The sequence below is a fragment of the Pyxicephalus adspersus genome, chromosome 1 (assembly GCF_032062135.1).
Source record: "Pyxicephalus adspersus chromosome 1, UCB_Pads_2.0, whole genome shotgun sequence".
NCBI classification, from domain to species: Eukaryota; Metazoa; Chordata; class Amphibia; order Anura; family Pyxicephalidae; genus Pyxicephalus; species Pyxicephalus adspersus.
Genome location: NC_092858.1, coordinates 4,839,182 through 4,853,542, shown reverse-complemented (window position 1 = coordinate 4,853,542; position 14,361 = coordinate 4,839,182). Strand labels below are relative to the sequence as shown.

Genomic DNA, 14,361 nt, shown 5'->3' with positions numbered 1-14,361 from the left:
TCACTATACATCGCTGGTATAGACAAATGAAGACAACTTTCTTTGCAGTAAATAAATCATTTTGTGACCAATTAACTGAAATTGGATAATTTCCCACGGTACACCCGAAGATCTCTCAAGGCACACACAGTGGTTGAAAATCACTGCTCTAGAGAGATAGGATTATCCATTTCATGATCAACAATCCCATGGAGCCTGAATACTATAAACTCTAACCGACTAATTACTCTTTGATATTTTTAACTCTTTTCTGATAACAGCTTCCTTTCATTTCTTATAGGTCTGTGCTATCTGAATAGGATTTAGCCTAGTTTCCTTATGGCTGGGAATTAATAACCCTGTAATGACTAGTGACCTTGAATGCTCGTATATTCTTGATTTTTTTAATTTGAATTTGTTTTAATTTTTTTAATTTTCTTTGTGAAATGCATTTTATTAAGGAGAACATACAAAATACCAATCGCAAGGACCTCACAGGCATGAAATATATTGTTGGGTTTTAGATACACAGACAAAGGGGGCAAGCTAAAAGAACATAATGGGGTCACAGTTCCACCCAATAGGTTTCCTTGGGAGCCTTCCGGTAATCCAATTTCAAGGGAACTTAGAGTCTCAGCGACAATCACAGTATACTCTCCTCAAGCGGATCTCTATGCTCCAGGGCAGGGATGTCAAACATATAAGGGGCCAAAATGAAAAACACAGTCATGAGCCTAATTGTTTATTAAGATTTTACCATTTATTGAACAGTCTCAGTGTGACAATGTTTTATCTAGAAATATGAATATGAACAGAATGCAACAACCTTTTCCCTTATTAATCTAAATATAAATATATATAATATATTGTTTTCTACTGATAAAGTTTTGGGTGAAGTTGATAAGGTGGTGAAGCGGGTCTCCTGGCACTCTTCTGCTCCCTCCCCCACTGTGACCAGAAAAGTTTCTGTACCTTTGATGGCGTCCAGGGTGAAGAAGGTCTCCCAACACTGGTCCAGGACATCATACCCTGCATCTCCATCTTATGTGCCGCTTACAGCGAGGTCTCCGAGGCAAAAAGATGGCGCTGAGCATGGAAATAACTCACCATGCGGCATAGAGATGATCCCATGGGAGAGTACCGACAAGCCGATCAGATCCGGCAGGCAATCCAGCACACTCCACTGTCTCACTCCTTGCTTTTCCAGGACAGCTGGACGGGTCCTCCACACCTGAAGCCGGCAAGATGGCGCCGGGAGTGAAAGCAGCTCATTAGCGGTAGGTGGTCTTGTGACACAGTCGCAGTCACAAGGAAGCTTTTGTGGGTCACATAAAATGGCCAGGCGGCTGGATTTGGCCCACGGGCCTTTTGTTTGAGACCTATGCTCCAGGCGATCTAAGGAGTGGACTAATTTGTGGGGTTCCTTTGGGCATTGCTGATAAGCCCCCTTGATAGTAGTTGCCTATGCTGATGATTTATCTGTGATTATCTCTGGGGCAGGGGAGGTGCAGGTAGTAGTTCCAGAGATTGAACCGTATATGAAGAGGCCTCGGGTTCTAAGACCGTCCCTGACCAGTGTAAAGTTTTCTGGATGGGTAGAGAAGGTGAGAGTTTTGACCTCCCAGAACTTCAGGAAGAAGTTAAAGTTTTTGGGATTTGATTTGGGCCTGGCGGAGCATTTTTTTGTTACTCAAAGTTTTGTGTTTATCCCCCTAACCTGCTAAATCTCTTCTTTTCAAATTTAGCAGTCTATTCACAGAGTGTCTGTCACAGCAACCAAAAAGCCTGCCCTACAAAAGATCTTGCATTGTACTCTCACTTTTTTGCCTCATCACTTCTTTGTGTGTTTTGCTTTCATTCCTAAATTATTTTTGCAGAATTTGCCACAACAGAAATCCATACCTTTCACCTTATACGATTTCACTTGCTTGAACCTTAAGAATCAAAAATGCTCACCCTAGGGAGGAGAGTTCCTACTCAATCCATAATAATTTGTATGTCTGGAAAGCCTGTTAGAGTGTAGGACTGGTTGGCCTGAGAGGAGCTATATAGCAGGAGAATGTTTTTGTGACTCAAAGTGTTGTGTTTATGCCCCTGACCTGTTGTAGCTCTTCTATTTCAAATTTAGCAGTCTAGGCACAGAGTGTCTGTCTACAGCAAACACAAAGCCTGCCAAATGAAAAAGCTTTGTGCTCTCCTTTTACTGCATGTTTACATTTTTTCTTGAATGGTTTATTTTCTGTAGGAAAAGCTTACAAAAACAAAACTTCTGAGTTTTTTTAATGCATTTATTATTTTTAATGTCATCTTTACGCAGAGGTTTTCTTTGGCAAATTTTGGTTTTATGAGGTTCTATAATGCACACTGTCATTGTACACGATGCCCACGGTGTCTGCCAGTGTTGTACATGTTGGCCTGCCATCAATCAAGTCTCTCAATCGGCACTGTACACGGTGGCCAGCTGTCAACTATGTCCCTCTGTACACAATTATTGTTGACAAAAATCTCTCTTCCAGCACTGTGTACGTGGGCCTGGCGTTGATCAAACTGCTCCATCCGCACTGTACACGATGGCCTGTTGTCAACTTTGGCAGTCGCAACTACGGCAAGTCTCTCCGCCAGCACTCTGTACGTTGGCCTGCCGTCACTTGAATTACTCCATCCGCACTGTATATGGTGGACAAAACAGCTGTTGTAGCTCTCCTATATTTTATTTCAAACTCAAGAAGTCTTTTCGCAGTTGGCATTGTGCGCTCACACTTTTATGCCTAATTTGTTCTTTGTGTATTTTCTTTTAATTCCTAAACTAATATCACAGCATTTCCCACAACCAAAATCAATACCTTCCATCTCGTACAACTGCACTTGCTTGATCTACATAAATCAAAAATGCTCACCTTCGGGCGGAGAGTTCCTACTGTGTGATTACCCTTGCTGACTTATCTGGCTGATTTCAATGCAGCCATTGGCAACTCTGAATGCATTTTTTTTTTTTTATGCCTGGAGACCTTAACATTAGGGCTGACCAGTCAAACAGGTACTGTACGTTATCAAACTGTTAGATGCCTTTGTGAGTTCTCTGCTGTCCTCTAGCGTCACTGTGCAGTCATTATGTGCTCAAGCAAGAAGTGATCAGCAGCCCTAAGAATGGTCCAAGGAATATCCAAATGTGAGGGAGTTTCTTCTTGGCTCAAGTAAAGGCAATAGCAGACCCTCACTTCCAGCCAAAGGGGGCCCGTCCTGTAGACATCCTAAACATTTGCAAGTTAGTACCCCATTTTTGGTGGTTGTTTAGTATTGTGAATGCAGGCTGCAGCTGAGCAACGAAAACTAAAATAATCTAAATACTGTGGTGGAGTAGCTTGGGCTACCATATTCTCAATAGACGATACTAGCTGATTCCAAATCAACGTCCTTATTGGTACCCTTGGAAAGTCAAAAAAAAAATAAAAATCAGGTCACCCTTCTATGGTGGATTTTTTTTCTCTTTCGGTGCTGAGGTCCAATGGGTATGCAGGTGAAGAAGCTGGGAAGATCCTGTCCTGGGAGGTGCTGAGGAGCTCTCCTTTGAGGTCTATGCTGCTATCCTAGCCAGAAGGCGGATGCTAGTGCCAACATGCCCAGAGTTGCAGTGAGGCAAGGGGCTTGAGTGTGCAGGAGGCAGATCACACTGGAAGTACTAATGAGGCATTGTGGGCGTTGGTTCACTGTCGATCAAGTCCCTCAATCCAAACTGTACCTGGTTGCCTGCCGTGAACAAGGTCTTTCTGGAAGCATTATACATGATGGTCCGTGGTTGACAGCGTCTCTCCGCCTTGACTGTACCTGAAGGGCTGCTGTCATTTGTGTCACTCCACAAACATTGTATATGATAGCCCGCAGTCAATGAACTTTTCTCCTGGCATTGTAGACACTCATCCCAGTGTAGTTGCTGCCGATTAAATTATGTTCATCTTCGTATCAGTGGTCAAATTGCTCTGGTCTTCGCAACAAATTGCTCTTTGTTGCTGCTTAGCAATGATTTTTGAACATTGAAATACTAGAGATGTGTTTAGGATTTGAACTCCCAAGTTCACTTAGAAGCTCATAACACTAACCCTTGTGTTTTCATATAGCCAAAATCAACATGAAAACTTGCTTGGCCTAGAGAATCCTCTCTTCTCAACCTGAAAACAATGCGATTTCTTCTACTTTTCATTTCTTTTCCCTTCTAGTCCTCCTAAAGTTTATTAAATATACAAACACACACACAACTTAGAATACAAACCGATGATTCCTGAAAAGTAGGAGTAAATTCAGTATGTTTGATCTCATTACATTAATGTAATAGTCATGGAGTTAAATACCAATTTAAAAATACTTACTAAACTCTAGTTTTCAACTTTTGGAAAATATCTTTTGATGAAAAGGATTTGTAAACACACACGAATTATTAGCTCAAGATTTGTTGCAAGCTCAAAATATATTTTTTGCATTAATCAGAAAGATAACACCAATGCAATGGTATTCTTAACAGACCAAAACAGAGTACATGGACATTGTTGTCAGGGTTTAGAAACACTTCCATTAAGAGCTATTCTTTGCAGTTTTTGCCAAAGGATGTCCTTGGTGTTCTGCTTCAAATAACACTAAGACCATTTTCATAAACTTTTAGCAAAAACAATTCTCAATTATGTTTGTCATTTTTCATGTTTGTCAGTTGGTGGTGACTCATGGGGAAATAGGAGAGAAGTTTTAAGAATAAAACATGATGATAAGTAAACCTTTTGGAGTCTCAATTCAAGTATAGTGCAATACCTGCTCAAGCTGACCAACTGCATCAATACAATCCCTCTTTGGCCAGTTACTACTCGATTATGCAAAAGGCGAAAAATGTACTTACTGCACTTACACATAAAACACACAAGATATAAAAGGCTGTTCATTTGTATTTACATTCCCAATTAGATATAATTACATGTGAAGTGAATTCCAACCGAATGATAATTACCCTGTTTTGGATCCTAATTGGCAATAAAGTACAAAAGATCAAGAAAATCCATTTGGGAGCCCCTACCTACATTTGGGTTTCCCTGACCCAACTAAAAGATCAGAAAGGCAAAGGAAAAAAAAAAAAAAAAAAAAAAAAAAAGGTTAGTTATCAGACTTCCAGTGCCGAATTACCAATTGGAAAATTGTCAATCTTGCTGGAATAGGCCTTGAGCAGCAAGGGAGGGAGAGGGGTGTCATCTACCCAACAGGGACGTGGACAGGAAATTTCCCCAATAGGGGTCATAGTCAAAAATAAATTACAAAATCAAGTCCAAACAGGTTCTTTTGGGTTTATAAAATTATAAAAAAAAATGATTCCTCATAGTCATTACACAATATTTATGCAAGAAAATACATTTTTTATTGAAAGATAGCATTTAAATTCTTGATCATTTTTGGGATCTAAGTTGCATGTTGATCACACAAGCGAAAAAAAACGAACAATTTTAAAATGTCCATAACTTGCAAGCAAACAGGTTTTACTTCCCTCCCACCGGAGGAACCCCTCTAAGAGTAGCCCTACATGGATAGGAGCATCGATTGTAATGATCGTGATTGAGATGATAGGGCAAGGATGGCGCCAAGTTTGGTTACAAGCAGAATATGAGTATGACTGGATGAAACTGGCAGTTGTGGAAGCCACAGATTCATGCATGTATTTTTATTTTAGCAAAAGGCAAACTCATAACAGCAAAACACCTGAGGAAACTAATTTTTCATATGAACCAAAACCATTAATGGAAATATTTCAAGTCAACATGAAAGCGGCCATTGCTGACCTCATAATTTTAATCCCAGCTTCATTACAAAATGCAGAGCTCTGCAGCCTGGATAAAGCCCTTTTCTTGCCTTTAACCAGCCATATTTGTATTAAAGACCTATCCAACAACTGGGCACTATTCATATCAATGGCACCAATGATGGGGTATTTTCTACTCCCACTGGCCTCAGTCCAGGCCCCCAAAGTCTAAAGACAGTGAAGCCGTCCTTTGTCAAGTCTGAGGACACCTGACCTTATGAATCACTGACCCGAAACAATATTAGGACTTTGCTGAAGGCCTATTGTTCCTGGTCAATACTAGGTAATGAAACAAGGATGAGCACAACAGCCTTCACCCTGCAACTTAAGAAAACAAGCCCTTTCTTTAATCATATTTCAGTCATTAGGGAGTTACTTTAATACTTCCTAAGGTGTCAGTAAGCCATAGTCAACATCAAACAAATTCTGTATATGTGAAAAAAACAAGGTCTAAGAATTCAGGAAATGTAAGTCTGTTATGAAAAGGACACCAGAGTATAATGAAAAGGACACCAGAGTTCACAGATTGGAAACTGGCATCTTTGTTCCTAGACTGGTGAATCTATGCAACTGGTGTTTTCCTATAATACTTAAAACATTAATGCATCCTTTGGTTCTGAGTCTTAGGCTGGTATGTTGGTCACAAGTCAGTCAAGCTGGTATTTGCGCACAATTCCGTCTCTGCAGCCAGTGTAAACCAACTTCTCAGAGACAGCCACCTGGGAGGGAAAACGGTAACATTTATCAACGGAGTCACAGAGAATGGAAATACTAAATGGTAGAGGAGAGACAGATTTAAAGTTAAAGTATTAAGTTTCTTTAAATGTAAAAGACACAGATTGACTGCATATATGAACACTTTATCAAAGTGGGAACAATTTAAAAAAAATGAACATCCATAGGGCAATTTTAGGGGTGTTTTAGAGAATGGAGGCAGTCTTCTTTTAGTAGAGAAGTCTTGGAGCTGTCAGTGGGAAGACGTTATGAGTGAGGAAGCTGTTATTAGAGGACAGGAGGAGTGGAGATGTTTGGTTTTTTAGGTAAACAGGAGCTGCTAAAGGAATTTAAAGAACACAATAGATTGAATTGTATTTTGAAGTGTAATGGAAGCTAAAAAAATAAACTTTCAGAGAGCAACCGAGTAAAAGGAGTAATAAGAAAGAAGCAGAGTATAGTGGAGTCATTCTCTCACTGACCACCAATGCAAACGGTCTTTCTTCCCTGATTCTCCTTTCTCCAAATGATCACCAACGTAAACGGGTCCCTATTCCCCTGGCCACCCATGTAAGTGGGTTTTTATTCTCCTGACCAACAAAAAACTGATCTTTCTACTAATGCCCACCAATGTAAAGGGGTCCTTTTGTCTCTGAGCCTCTTACTGTTCAGCAATCTAAGGGGACATTTCATTGACCTCCAATATAAAACGCTATGTCCAATCTGACCTAATCTTGGCATAAGATGATCACCAACCTGAGGGTATACTACAATTTTCAAGGTCAGTATTTCTGGCCCTAGTTATTAATATTTCAATTTATTATATTTTCAAAACTTGGCACGTGGCACAACTAAGAATAGCATTTGAAATGAAGCTTGAAATTCTTTAATACACCAGTATCAATACATAGCATAGTGCTTACCGTATATACAGGGTCACAGTCTGGTTCTGTAAGCTCTAGAAGATGGTCAGAATCCTGCTGGATGATGAAGCAGGACCCATCCCCTGCGGATCAGAGAACGAAAAAAAATCAATTCAGCTGCCTAGACAGAAGTAAGAAACACAAACTGTTCTAAAAGTAAGGAAGTCTTATGTGCCTGTAAATCAGATTTGCAATCCATTGTTCGTATAACGTCCAACATCACCTAATTGTCTGAGGGGGTCAAAACAAATTGTAAAAAAAACAAAAAAAAAATGTAATCGTTTACCAGTCCTTAAATACGGTGGTGGATTAGTTTTTTTTTTCCCAGTTTCCCCCACTTGTTATTTGCTGCTACCCGCAACTCACTTCCTTTCCTTGGACAATGCACTCATTGTATTGTGTTCATTGTGCAGATCCTTCACTGTCTTTCCTCACCTAATAACCTCCATCTAATACTGGATAGGACAGTCCCCTGTAACAGAAGCTTAGGCTTAGTCTTCACTGACGTTTTCCCCAGCATTTAACCTGAGGTTTTTTTTAAAGCCCATGTTTGAAATTTCCATGCATTCCAATGGGCTAATCTACACCAGAATGTTTCCTTGTGGCACGTTTATGGGCGTTATCTATACAGTTGCTTTCAATGTTTAAAACACGAGTAAATGCTTCAAGTGCCTAAATTTATAAGCACTTGAAATGTAAGCGCATTAAAATGTTATAAAAATGCAAGAAAAACAGCAAAGGTGTTTTCTAGAGTTTTGAAGGCAAGCTTTAAAAGCTAATAAAATGCATAAAAACGCAAATAAATGCAGTAGGAACGTATAAATGTATAAATAAATATTTTTATACATGCATTTTTAAAAACATCTGTGTAGACCCAGCCTTAGGGTTGTTGGGACAGAATGAAATACAACTCCCCTATCACTGCCCATAAGCTGTGCAAAAAGATTTATTGCAAACATTGGGCATACCCTCCTCACATGCATGCCTGAAAGCTTTTTCTAGAGCTGCCCCAACTCTCTGGAATGGTCTACCTTGTCCTATCCGGCTTACTCCTACTTTTTGCTCATTTAAAAATTCCACAAAAATTATCTTTTTAAACTTGCCTTGTCTTCTAAAACCCTCACTACTTCCCACCACTCCATATCTCCCCTTTTATTGTGCAGTGATCTCCCAGCACGTTTTAGCTGGGTACACCACCAGGCGCTTTTCGTTGACCACCTGGCTGTTTTTAGGTGGTTACTGAAGAGTTGGGTCACAATACAGGGGCTGCCACCCACCTACAGCTTCTTCTCACTAGGTTTGAAAAAAATTCTTGGTTCAACACTGTTGGGTGATACTTCCCAACTGTGATACTTCTGGGCCCCCCACTGCCCAGCCAGATTGTAAGCTCTTCGGGGCAGGTCCTCCCCTGCTCCTGTGGGGATATGCTTCATCTGCTGGGCCAAAGTTAAGTTTTTAGCTGCTACTAGTGGGATCATGAGAAACATTTTCTTTGAGCTTTATTACATGGCAAACCTGGAGTTAGGCTTTATAGCATCTTTCAGTTTAAACCAGATATTTGCATTCCAGAAGCACAAAAATTTTTGCACGCTTTTATTTTTTAGCTTGCTGCCTGCAACCATGCTGCAAATAACGACAAATGTTGCAACAGTAGAGTTTGCAATCAACAAATCCATCCTCTTTTCCAGCTAGGTCCCTAGCTCAAACTTAGTATAGGGACAACAGTGGACGATGCTTGCAGGAATGTTGCCCTTTGTAGTTTCCACTGGAATCCAATGTTAACAGATGCACAATACAGGGGAATAGGTTACAGGGACTGAACACAGTCACACTAACAGGAAGTGCCTAAACACGTTATGTCATTGTCAATTAGGCAGATAAAAGGCCTGGAGTTGATTTGAGGGGGGGATGCTTGTTATGTGGAAGATTTTGCTGTGAACAGACAACATGTGGTCAAAGGAGCTCTCCATGCAGGTGAAACAAGCCATCCTTAAGCTGAGAAATTGCTACAATATTAGGAGTGGCAAAATATACAGTTTGGTACATCATGAGAAACAAAGCACTGGTGAACTCAGGAACGCCAAAAGACCTGGACGTCCACGGAAGACAACAGTGGTGGATGATGGCAGAATCATTTCCAACAGCCAACCAAGTGAACAACACTCTCCAGGAAGTAGGTGTATTGATAGCCAAAGTCTACCATAAAGAGAAGACTGCATGAAAGTAAATACAGACGTTGCACTGCAAGGTTCAAGCCACTCCTAAGCCTCAAGAATAGAAAGGCTAGATTGGACTTTGCTCAAAAACAACTTAAAAAGCCAGCACAGTTCTGGAAAAAACATTATTTGGACGGATGAAACCAAGATCAACCTTTACCAAAATGATGGCAAGAAAAAAATTATGGAGAAGATGTGGAACAGCTCATGATCCAAAGCATAGCACATCATCTGTAAAACATGACTGAGGCAGTGTGATGGCTTGGGCGTGCATGGCTGCCAGTGGCACTGGGACACTAGTGTTTATCCCTGACGTGACACAGGACAGAAGCAGCCGAATGAATTATGAGGTGTTCAGAGACATAGTGTCTGCTGAAATCCAGCTAAATGCAGTCACATTGATTGGGAGGCGTTTCATAATACAGATGGACAATGACCCAAACATAAGAAGAAAGGAGGAACAAAGTGGAATATTCCTAAATGGCCAAGTCAGTCACCCGATCTGAACCCAAATGAGCGTCCATTTCACTTATTGAAGACTAAACTTTGGACAGAAAGGGCCACAAACAAACAGCAACTGAAAGCCACTGCAGTAAAGGCCTGGTAGAGCATTAAAAAGGAGGAAACCCAGCATCTGGTGATGTCCATGAGATCAAGACTACAGGCTTACATTGCCAGCAAAGGGTTTTCAACCAAATATTAGAAATGAACATTTTATTTTCAGCTTTTTAATTTGTCCTATTACTTTTGAGACCCTGAAATGAAGTGATTGTGTTAATAAAGGCTTTAGTTCCTCACATTTTTATGCAAACTTTTTGTTTAACCCACTGAATTAAAGCTGAAAGTCTGCAGTTCAACTGCATCTGAGTATTTCATTTAAAATGAATTGTGGTAATGTACAGAACCAAAATTAGAAAAAAGTTGTCTCTGTCCAAATCTTTATGGACCTAGCTGCAAAAAATTATGGAAAGCTACTTTTAGAACACGAATTCTATGTTAAAGTTTATAGATTTTAAAGCTGTGTCCTGAAAAAATAATTCATTTGAAAACTGTAGATGCTTTTTATTCAGCCACTATGAGCATAACTAAAAGCTTTAGTCCACTGTTCTGAAATGCATATGCAGTTCACAAATGTCTGACACAGATAAGCCCCCTTGCCTTGCGGCTTCAAACTTTTAGAGTTGCAGTCTGATCACTGAGAGAGAAGAGACCAAGGAAATGCTTCTTCCTTCTTCTGCCTGTAGCATGAGTGATGACAGCTTGGGCAAGTTCATACAAAGATTTGAAGATTCCTTTTGACATTGTACCTTGACTTGAGTCTTGTACTAGTCAGGCAATGGGCTTTTTTTTCATGGGAGCAGACATACTCTTCATGAGCTGCTATGTTATATGACAATATAAGACAGCATATTATCTATAGATACCTTGGCTGGCAATGAAACCTTCTTTATATGGTGCCAGGCATAATACTGGAGCTCCTGATTTGCGGATGGTTTGTATGGGCACTCTGAAACAGAAAAGGTATACTGACTAGTAAAAGATGCAACAAGCAAAATGCCTACATAGTTTAAAATCTACCTGTGCTTTACTCCTCCACAACAAAGCAACACAATGTTATCACCGTATTACTTCATGCACCCCTTTAAAATTCCAAACTGCATCGACTTAGCTTTCTTTGGCTCCTTTACCTCCTCTTCAGTTTTTTTGGGGCTTGAACAAAAGCAGTTCTGTGCCAGAGTGTGCGTTTGATTTCCAGCCAAAACTTACTCAGGGTGATCGTCCACAACTCGACCCTCCCCTTCCCAACAACAACTGGACCAAGCACCAGCATTGTCTAATGGGGTGTAAAATATTCCTAATGGGCCTTTAAAACTAACTCATTGCTTTGCCCTGCATGGGCAAACCATAAGTTCACTTTAATTAAACCAGATATACATTTGGGTAATTAGCAAACAGGAAAAAGGAGAGATAAGGAAGAAAGGTGTATGTGTGTTTACAGATTTACAAAGCAAATGTGTTTGCACCCGCCACCCCCTCAAAATAGGATGATGGTGTGTAATATCTCACTTTGGCTTTCGGATGTCCAGCTGGACAATGCTTCCATCTTGACTCCCGGCCAAGACGACAAGGCTGGAGAGGAAGATACAGCAGTTGAAAGCATCAGACCCGTCAAATGTAAAAACCTGCAAGAGAGTGAAATAGAGTAATTTATTCAGCAAAGAAAAAAAAAAGGCAATGGAGCAAGAACTTCATGGGCTGATTATTGCTTCCAAAGAGAACCTGCCTCTATTATCCACATCCCAACCTGGAAAAAAAAAAAAAAAAAACACACACTACTGTGCTAAAAGGCAATGGTATGTGGTATGTGCAGCCAACTAGTAACATTTTATTGCTTCTTCCTGTTGCAGTTTGTAGGTTCTAGGAAGAGAGTCTCTAGGATTAAATGGCATCTTTCAGTATTGTACATGCTTTCTAAAAACAGAGTATGTGGTCACTGTAAGCATTACCTATATAAATATTCAGGATTACCCCACTCCGGGACAACCAAAAACCATGCAATGGCTTTTGAGAAAGCTGGGTGAGAAGAGGCTGTGAGCAGATGGTGGCCCCTGTTTTGTGACCCGGGTGGTTACTGAAAAGAGTGGGTGGTGCGCCCAGCTAAAAGCTGAGCTGGAAAAAAAACTGACATGGCTATCGTGAAAGAAGATAAACACATTTTCCTTCCTCCCTTATTTATTCTATACATTTGATAAGATTTCTATACCAGGTTTAAAAGTGGTGTACATGTATATGTAAATCCTTCTCAGCTGCCATACAGTCACGTCAATCACTTACCTTATTACCTATAGGTATTTTACAAGAAATGTGAGGTTGGTTGTGTGTAGTTACATGACTGTCCAGAAGGAGGACAAAACTTGTTCACAGGAATGGCTGCCACCTTACCTTTACTACCTATATTCATCTATCTGGAAACATAGAAGTACTCCATTACATGACTTACCTAAAGAAATGGACCATTGTACAAGAATGGAGGGCTTTAAATTTCCAATAAACCATAGATAGAAGTATTTTTAGTGATTCAACCACACACAACAGTCTTTGGTAATGCAGAAGAGAAGAGGCACTTACTGACTGGCGGCTGTGCAGACCAACACCTTCCAACTTCTTATCTTCTCGTGCCAAGAGCAGCAACTTCCCCTCTGTACCAATCTCTCTGTCACCTGCAACATCACAAAGGCAAAATATGGCTCTATTCACCATTCAAAAAAAGGACCGTTTAACTTCACCTTTTGGAAACATGCACCTCACAATTTCTTTTACACAAATCGATGAATGGTTGACTTTATGACTGCAAGCTACCCAGGCCCTGAAGCAGCAACCCCAAACCATACAAGTTTCACCACCATGCTTTACAGTTAGTATTAGTAGAGGTCCTTCTCCTCAAATGCGGTCTTAAGTTTGCGCCAAATATGTCCCCGATACTGTGGACAGATATTTCTATCTTTGATTCATCATTCCACAGCAAATTGTTTCTGAAAGACAATCTTTGTTTATATATTACGGGGTAAAGTGTAGTCTTGTTCTAATGATCTTAGGAAAGGGTTTCCCTGGCTTGCGTAATTTTATCTGGTGCAATCCCTTTACGATTGTAGATGCGTGATGATAGCTGTTGCAAGAGTTACCTGGCGATCAGGAAATTTTGGGGTTCTTTAAGCATGAAATGGTCAGATCTTTGACTGAATGTACTAAGCCATGATAAATCTGCATTTACTTTATATCTGTGTGATTTTCCTGGCCATATTTTAAACTTGAAACAAACGCCCCGGTGCATGGCAATTTTATACTTAACTATTTGCCTTACCATGTTGCATGGCTTTTGCCAGGATAAAGGAGAAAAGTGTACCCTCTGTATTCTATGTTTTTGTGAGGGTCTCTTTTCCCCTCTCCCGTGCTTCATAGTGTCCTCCTCCAGCCCCTACATCCCTATGCAACACAGGGACCATCAAAAGAACCACAAAAAGAATGCCCGAAATTAGCGAATTTTTGGGAGGCTGTAGAAAAACTTACCTCACCTCCATTGACATACGTGGTAAACCTGAGATGGCATTGTTACATATCACTGACATGTTCAAAAAACGCTCTAAGACATCTTTGCTGAGACATTTATTAAATGCTGCTAAAGCATGCATTCCCTCTAATTGGAAAAGTTAAACACCAGCATCTGATGGTCACTGGTCTAATAGGGTTAAAGACATAAATCATATGATTCTGGGACATCCGAGAAGTTTAATACTACCTGGTTCTATTGGATTCAGTTTATCATCACACCTGCCTTCGCCACTCTGTCCTCACAAGATCTGTAGATCCAAGCAGATCAAGTTTTAGTTGACCCCTAACTCTTGGCTGTATGTGTCAAGGGATGGTTTGTTGGACAATGCTGCAGTACTTGTGCTACCTCTCCCCCTACCCAGCCCCCTTTTATTCTCTTCTTCCTCCTCCCCCACCGTTTCCCGTCCTCTTTTTGACCCTACTATAGTTGTCAGTTGTTCTCCCCAGAAATTTTTTTTCAGCCAGGTGGTAGGAAGCTGTAGCCGGGTGGTAAAAAAAGGGTGTGTGGCAAAACACAGCAAATTTAGTGCTCCCAGTTGTTTATGCCATGGGTAACCTCTTATTGTTTCAGTGTTCTACCTTCTCCCAA

At 40.5% G+C, this 14,361-nt stretch overlaps 1 protein-coding gene across 2 annotated transcripts in view; it reads right to left on the bottom strand.

Annotated features, from left to right (window-relative positions):
- Nucleotides 1-5,348: 5,348 nt before the first annotated feature.
- Nucleotides 5,349-14,361, bottom strand: part of PAAF1 (proteasomal ATPase associated factor 1) — a 24,079-nt gene continuing 15,066 nt past the window's right edge. For both annotated transcript variants that reach the window (XM_072401254.1, XM_072401263.1), the window contains 5 exons: nucleotides 12,792-12,883; nucleotides 11,730-11,845; nucleotides 11,087-11,169; nucleotides 7,447-7,529; nucleotides 5,349-6,528 (listed from right to left, as the gene is read on the bottom strand). In XM_072401254.1, coding sequence (XP_072257355.1) covers nucleotides 6,457-6,528; nucleotides 7,447-7,529; nucleotides 11,087-11,169; nucleotides 11,730-11,845; nucleotides 12,792-12,883 — 446 coding nt within the window. In that variant the 3' untranslated portion in view covers nucleotides 5,349-6,456. The remainder of the gene's footprint in view (nucleotides 6,529-7,446; nucleotides 7,530-11,086; nucleotides 11,170-11,729; nucleotides 11,846-12,791; nucleotides 12,884-14,361) is intronic.